The 7846-nt window shown below is 50.2% G+C and overlaps 1 protein-coding gene across 1 annotated transcript in view; it reads left to right on the top strand.

Moving 5' to 3' along the window:
- Positions 1-6751, top strand: part of HPD (4-hydroxyphenylpyruvate dioxygenase) — a 48981-nt gene extending 42230 nt beyond the window's left edge. Inside the window, exons 10-13 of the mRNA XM_026457389.2 lie at positions 3811-3914; positions 4524-4601; positions 6375-6537; positions 6656-6751. Of these exons, the coding sequence (XP_026313174.1) occupies positions 3811-3914; positions 4524-4601; positions 6375-6537; positions 6656-6751 (441 nt within the window). The remainder of the gene's footprint in view (positions 1-3810; positions 3915-4523; positions 4602-6374; positions 6538-6655) is intronic.
- Positions 6752-7846: the final 1095 nt, after the last annotated feature.

Genomic DNA, 7846 nt, shown 5'->3' with positions numbered 1-7846 from the left:
TTTTTTTTTTTTTTTTTTTTTTTTTTGAGACGGAGTCTCACTCTGTCAGGAGTGCAGTGTCACGACCTTGGCTCACTGCAAGCACCCACTGCCTTCAGGGTTCACGCCATTCTCCTGCATCTGCCTCCCGAGTAGCTGGGACTCCAGGTGCCCACCACCATGCCCGGCTAATTTTTTGTATTTTTAGTAGAGATGGGGTTTCACCGTGTTAGCCAGGATGGTCTCCATCTCCTGGCCTCGTGATCCGCCCGCCTTGGCCTCCCAAAGTGCTGGGATTATAGGTGTGAGCCACCGCGCCCGGCCTCTTCAACTTTTATTATAGGTTCTGGGGTACATGTGCTGGATGTTCAAGTTTGTTACATAGGTAAACGTGTGCATGGTGGTTTGCTACACAGATCATCCCATCACCTAGGTATTAAGCCCAGTATCCGTTAGCTACTCTTCTTGGTGTGCTCCCTCCCTGACCTCCTGCCTCTGACAGGCCCTAGTGTCTGTTGTTCCCATGATGTGTTCATGTTTTCTCATTGCTTAGCTCCCACTTCTAAGTGAGAACATGCAGTGTTTGGTTTTCTGTTCCTGTGTTAGTTTGCTGAGGATAACGGTTTCCAGCTCCATCCATGTCCCTGCAAAGGACATGATCTCGTTCCTTTTCATGGCTGCAAACCTCAGTATCTTCAGCTATGACTCCTCATAGGGTCATCGTAAGGATCCAAGGAGCCACCGTGCCAGGCTGTTTTCTTCAATTTTTTTTTTTTTTTTTTGGCCACAGTGGCTCACGCCCATAATCCCAGCACTGTAGGAGGCTGAGGCGGGTGAATCTCTTGAGGTCAGGAGTTAGCCTGGCCAACATGGTGAAACTCCACCTCTACTAAAAGAAAAATACAAAAATTAGCCAGCCGTGGTGGTGTGCACCTGTAGTCCCAGTCACTTGGGAGGCTGAGGTGGGAGAATCGCTTGAACCCAGGAGGCAGAGGTTGCAGTGAGCCGAGATTGCACTGTTGCACTCCAGCCTGGGTGACAGAATAACACCCTGTCTCAAAAAAAAAAAAAAAAGGGATCCAATGAGGTCATTTGTGTATAGCACTTAGAACAGTACCTAGCACATTAGACACTCAGCAAAGACGACCAATTCTGTTTAGCACCTGTGTTTCCTTTTTTTTTTTTTTCTTTTTTGAGACGGAGTCATGCTCTGTTGCCCAGGCTAGAGTGCAGTGGTGCGATCTCGGCTCACTGCAAGCTCCACCTCCCGGGTGCATACCTTTCTCCTGCCTCAGCCTCCCAAGCAGCTGAGACTACAGGCGCCTGCCACCATGCCCAGATAATTTTTGTATTTGTAGTAGAGACGGGGTTTCACCATGTTGGCCAGGATGGTCTCGATCTCCTGACCTCGTGATCTGCCTGCCTCGGCCTCCCAAAGTGCTGGGATTACAGGCGTGAGCCACCACGCCTGGCCAGCACCTGTGTTACTGTAATACAGAGACAATCGTAGCTCTTACCTCCTCCAGATTAAATTCAACATAAAGGGCTGGGCACAGTGGCTCACACCTATAATCCCAGCAGTTTGGGAGGTTGAGGCAGGAGGATCACTTGAGGCCAGGAGTTCGAGACCAGCCTGGGCAGGATAGGGAGACCTATCTCTACAAAAATTAAAAATACAAATAAAAAATAAATAGGCCAGGTGCAGTGGCTCACACCTATAATCTCAGCAATTTGGGAGGCCAAGGCAGGAGAACTGCTTGAGCCCAGGAATTTGAGACCAGCCTGGACAACAAAGTGAGACCCCATCTCTATGAAAAAATTAAAAATTGGCCAGGCATGATGGAGCATGCCTGTGGTCCCAGCTACATGGGAGGCTGAGGTGGGAAGATTGCTTGAGTCCAGGAGATGCAGGCTGCAGTAAGCCATGATCACACCACTGCACTCCAGCCTGGTTGACAGTGAGACTCTGTCTCAAAAATAAATAAAAATTTTTTTAAAAGTTCAAAATTATATTAAACATAAAAATGGTTAAAGTATGCCTGTAATCCCAGCACTTTGTGAGGCTGAGGCAGGTGGATCACCTGAGGTCAGGAGTTCGAGACCAGCCTGGCCAATGTGTCAAAACCCTGTCTCTACTTAGCTGGGCATGGCAGGCGCCTGTAATCCCAGCTACTTGGGAGGCTGAGGCAGAAGAATCACTTGAAGCTGGGAGACAGAGGTTTCAGTGAGCCAAGGTTGTGCCACTGTACTCCAGCCTGGGTGACAGAGCAAGACTCCGTCTCAATTAAATAAATAAATAAAAACAAAAAAGTTAAAAAATTAAACATAAAAATGGTTAGAGTGTGCCTGTAATCCCAGCACTTTGGGAGGCCAAGGTGAGTGGATCACTTGAGGTCAGGAGTTCAAGAACAGCCTGGCCAACATGATAAAACCCCGTCTTTAGTAAAACAACACTAAAAGTAGCCAGGTGTGGGGGCTGGGTGCAGTGGCTCACGCCTGTAATCCCAGCACTTTGGGAGGCCGACGTGGGCAGATCACCTGAGGTTGGGAGTTCGAGACCAGCCTGACCAACATGGAGAAACCCCATCTCTACTAAAAATACAAAGTTAGCTGGACGTGGTGGCGCATGCCTGTAATCCCAGCTACTCAGGAGGCTGAGGCAGGATAATTGCTTGAACCCGGGAGGCGGAGGTTGCGGTAAGCCAAGATCGCGCCATTGCACTCAAGCCTGGGCAACAAGAGCAGAACTCAGTCTAAAAAAAAAAAAAAAAATTAGCCAGGTGTGGTGGCACATGCTTGTAGTCCCAGCTATTTGGAAGTCTGAGGCAGGAGAATCTCTTGAACCCAGGAGGAGGAGGCTGCAGTGAGCCAAGATCATGCCACTGCACTCCAGCCTGGGCAACAAGCAAGACTCTTTCTCAAAAAAAAGGCTAGGTGCAGTGGCTCATGCCTGTAATCCCAGCACTTTGGGAGGTTGAGGTGGGCCCGGCATGGTGGTGCACACCTATAATCCCAGCTACTCAGGAGGCTGAGGCAGGAGTATCGCTTGAAGCTGGGAGATGGAGGTTGCAGTGAGCCGAGATCATGCCAAGGCACTCCAGCCTGAGTGACAGAGCGAGACTCTGCCTTAAAAAAAAAAAAAAAAAGATGACTAAAGTGGCTGACAGAGCTCTTCAGTATAATATTTTTGTTTTTTTGTTTTTCGAGACAGAATCTCACTCTGTCGCCCAGGCTGGAGTGCAGTGGCACGATCTCTGCTCACTGCAAGCTCCGCCTCCCGGGTTCACACCATTCTCCTATCTCAGCCTCCTGAGTAACTGGGACTACAGGCACCCGCCACCACACCCGGCTAATTTTTTGTATTTTTAGTAGAGATGGGGTTTCATGTTTACCAGGATGATCTCGATCTCCTGACATCGTGATCCGCCAGCCTCCACCTCCCAAAGTGCTGGGATTACAGGCGTGAGCCACCGTGCCCGGCCACTCTTCAGTATAATTTAATCCAGTGCCCTCCTGCGTTCTTCATCTAGTTGACCTACTGAAATAAATGAAGTAGGTGCTTCATTGAGCACCTCCCCTTTGCCAGGCACTGAGCTTGGTGCTGGGTACACCACGATGAGCAAAATAGCGTCCCTGCCCTCAAAGAAACTCTCAAACAAGTGACAGATTGCAGTTTATTTCAGAAAGGAGAAGTGACTTGCCCAAGATCACGCATCTGGTTAGGGTCAGATAGGGGTTGGAACCCAGGGCTACGTTAGCGCTATGAAATGTGCTCTGTCCTCGGCGGGGATGGGTGCCCAGGGGCCGAGCCAGGCTGTTTTCCACTCGTAGTATGGGGACACCACACACACCCTGGTGGAGAAGATGAACTACACCGGCCAATTCTTGCCTGGATATGAGGCCCCAGTGTTCATGGACCCCCTACTTCCTAAACTGTGAGTGTCTCTCGGGGCAGAGGTGGGTGGAAAGCCCTGAGGTACTGTGAAAAGTAATGCCCCTTCCTCCGTGTCCACTGTGCATGTGTGTTGGGGCAGAATGGAGCTGGCTAGGAAATTCCTGGAAGTCCTTGGGGGTGCTTGAAGAGGTGGCATAGAGGCTGAGACCATGGCCTCTGCAACCAAACTTTCCCGGGTTCAAATCCCTGCTCTGTTACTTCATAGCCATTTCGCCCTGGGCAAGTCGCTTCATCTCTCTAGACCTCAGTTTCTTCATCTGTAAAATGGGGACCGTAATAGTATATGAGTTGACAAAATAAAATGTCCAGCCCATAGTAAATGCTACATAAGTGTGAGACCGGGCGTGGTGGCTCACACGTATAATCGCAGCACTTTGGGAGTCTGAAGCAGGAGGTTCACTTGAGCTCCAGAGTTTTAGACCAACCTGGGCAAAAAAAAGAGTCTGTCTTTGTGTAGAGACTCCATCTCTACCAAAAAATAAAACTCCGAAAACAGAAGTGTGAGCTATTATTATTATTGAGGGGTCATGGAGAAGGGAGCGATCTGGGGGGTAGCCACCTTCTCACCCCCATCTTCTTCCCTCCCCAGGCCCAAATGCAGTCTCGAGATTATTGACCACATTGTGGGAAACCAGCCTGATCAGGAGATGGTGTCCGCCTCCGAATGGTGAGACCCTGGCCCTCTCCTTCTGCGTGAAGATGACGGGTCCCCATGGTGGACTGGCCCACTCCCTGGTCCTTGCAGTAAAGTGGAAAATACAACTGGACGCAGTGGCTCACAACTGTAATCCCAGCATTCTAGGAAGCCGAGGTGGGAGGAGCACTTGAGGTCAGGAGTTCAACACCAGCCTGACCAATATGGAGAAACCCCGTCTCTACTAAAAATACAAAAACTCGGTGGGCAAGGTGGCGGGCGCCTGTAATTCCAGTTACTCAAGAGGCTGAGGCAGGAGAATTGCTTGAACCCTGGAGGTGGAGGTTGGGCAACAAAGCGAGACTCCACCCTGGGCAACAGAGAAAGACTCTGTCTCCAAAAAATAAATGAATAAAATAAAATAGACGGGGCACAGTGGCTCACGCCTGTAATCCCAGCACTTTGGGAGGCAGAGGCAGGTGGATCACCTGAGGTCAGGAGTTCAAGACCAGCCTGACCAACATGGCGAAACCCCATCTCTACTAAAAATACAAAAATTAGCTGGATGTGGTGGTATGTGCCTGTAGTCCCAGCTACTTGGGAAGCTGAGACAGGAGAATTGCTTGAACCAGGGAGGTAGAGGTTGCAGTGAGCTGAGATTACACCACTGCACTCTAGCCTGGGTGAGAGAGCAAGACTTTATCTAAACATAAATAATAATACTAATAATAAAATAAAATGAAAGTGGAAAAAACAGCACAAAATGATGGGAGTTAGCCTGAGGCCACTGATGCATTTATTCACTATAAAACTGTCAACACGGAGACCAGTGGACTTGAGGCCCAAAGCAACCCACAGGCCCTCCCTCTGAGGAACCCTGGGGGCATCACAGTCCATGGAGGCTTGGAGGAAGACTGCCACAACCCAGAGGAAAAAGCAAGGGCCTTTTTCTCAAAACACTTTACTTCCATCTGTGGGAGCCTTGCCATCCTGTATGTATTTCGTTCCAAGACACTTCCACTTGAAGGAAAAATGTCATCATAAAGGCACAAATCTAGGCTGGGTGTGGTGGCCCATATTTGGAATCATAGCACTTTGGAGGCCCAGGCAGGCGGATGGCTTGAACCCAGGAGTTCAAGACTAGCCTGGGCAACATAGTGAGACCCCATCTCTACAAAAACTACAGCTGGGCACAGTGGCTCATACCTGTAATCCCAGCACTTCGCGAGGCTGAGGCAGGTGGATCACCTGAGGTTAGGAGTTCGAGAGCAGCCTGACTAACACAGTGAAACCCTGTCTCTACTAGATACAAAGAATTAGTTGGGCATGGTGGTGCATGCCTGTAATCCCAGCTACTTGGGAGGCTGAGGCAGGAGAATCGCTTGGAACCAGGAGGTGGCAGTTGCAGCGAGCCAAGATTGCATCACTGCATTCCAGCCTGGGTGACAAGAGCGAAACTCTGTCTCAAAAAACAAAAAATAAAAATACCCAAAAATTATCCAGGTGTGGTGGCACATGCCTGTAGTCCCAGCTACTTGGGAAGCTGAGGTGGGAGGAGCAATTGAGCCTGGAGGTTGAGGTTGTAGTGAGCCGAGATTACACCACTGCACTCCAGCCTGGGCAACAGAGTGAGACTTTGTCTCGAGCAACAACAACAGAAAGATCTAAATCTCTGATGGGTATGGTGGCAATGGCATCTCCTTTCTGGAGCCTGCTCAGGGACGGATTCTGGAAGGTGGAAATGGGGTGATGGAGGCCGTCCCTGGAGGCACTCAGAGCAGATGTGTCCCACCGCCCACCCTACAGGTACCTGAAAAACCTGCAGTTCCACCGCTTCTGGTCTGTGGATGACACGCAGGTGCACACAGAATATAGCTCTCTGCGATCCATTGTGGTGGCCAACTATGAGGAGTCCATCAAGATGCCCATCAATGAGCCAGCGCCTGGCAAGAAGAAGTCCCAGATCCAGGTGAGGCTGCCCCTGGCTGGGGGAAAGGGGAGCAGGGAAGCGGTCTGGGGGCTCTTGCAGGGTCAGGGATGTAGGTGACGGGGCAAATGACAGTGGTCTCCTTGTTTCCCTCCCCCAGGAATATGTGGACTACAATGGGGGCGCTGGGGTCCAGCACATCGCCCTCAACACCCAAGACATCATCACAGCGGTTAGAACCCCCTTCCCCTTCTGAATTCCTCTCTCATTCAGAGCCAGGGACGGTCTCTGCAAAATCGAGAGAGTGGCGGCAGTCCTGGGCCCACTTCTCCGGGCTGGGAGACTGACAGATGCCCTCGCTGCTTCCTGCAACTCATGGGCAGGCACAGCCCCACCCACCCCAGAGAGTTCAGTCTCCACAGAACCCCTGGGCTTTGGAGGTGGCAGGTGCCAGGGTATCAGGAAGCCTGGGTGATGGTCCCAGTTCTGCCAGTGGCTTGTTCTGTGTCTCTGGGAGATTCAGTGCTGTCTATGGACTTTAGTTGCCTTACCTTAAAAATGAGGAAATCAGGGCTGGGCACGGTGGCTCACGCCTGTAATCCCAGCACTTTGGGAGGCCAAGGCAGGGGGATCACCTGAGGTCAGGAGTTCAAGACCAGCCTGGCCAACGGGGTGAAACCCCATCTCTACTAAAAATACAAGAATTAGCTGGTTGTGGCGGTGCATGCCTGTAATCCCAGCTACTTGGGAGGCTGAGGTGGGAAAATCACTTGAACCCAGGAGGTGGAGGTTGCAGTGAGCCAAGATCATACCATTGCACTCCAGCTAGGCAACTCAGAGAGACTCCTTCTCAAAAAAAAAAAAAAAAAAAGGAGGAAATTAGGCTACAAGATTGATTTTGTCCTTTCAGCCAGATTAAATGTTCCGCATCTGTAGATCCAGACAGATGGAGCATGGGGAGGCTGAGTCCTACCCCTTCCTTAAGTGACACTATGGCAGAGTGGACAAGAGCCTGGACTGTGCCAACTGAGTTCACTGCATAACCTTAGCAACTTCATTCGTTCATTCACTCAACAGATGTTTATTGAGCATCTACTATATGCCAGGCACTATCTTAGGTACTTAGGATACATCCACGAATAACAGTTTCTGCCCTTGTGGAGCAATAAACAAAATAAGTAAAATATAAATGCTAGATGGTAGAGAGCACCCAGAAAGAAAGTAAAGCAGGGAATTGGGCAGCAAGGGTAAAGGGCATAGCACATTTAAATTGGTGGGGTCAGCCACTTTGGGAGGCCAAGGTGGGAGGACTGCTTGAGCTCAGAAGTTCGAGACCAACCTGGGCAACACA

The sequence above is a fragment of the Piliocolobus tephrosceles genome, chromosome 10, assembly GCF_002776525.5.
Source record: "Piliocolobus tephrosceles isolate RC106 chromosome 10, ASM277652v3, whole genome shotgun sequence".
In the NCBI taxonomy this organism is placed as follows: Eukaryota; Metazoa; Chordata; class Mammalia; order Primates; family Cercopithecidae; genus Piliocolobus; species Piliocolobus tephrosceles.
This window is presented reverse-complemented; position numbering and strand designations above follow the sequence as displayed.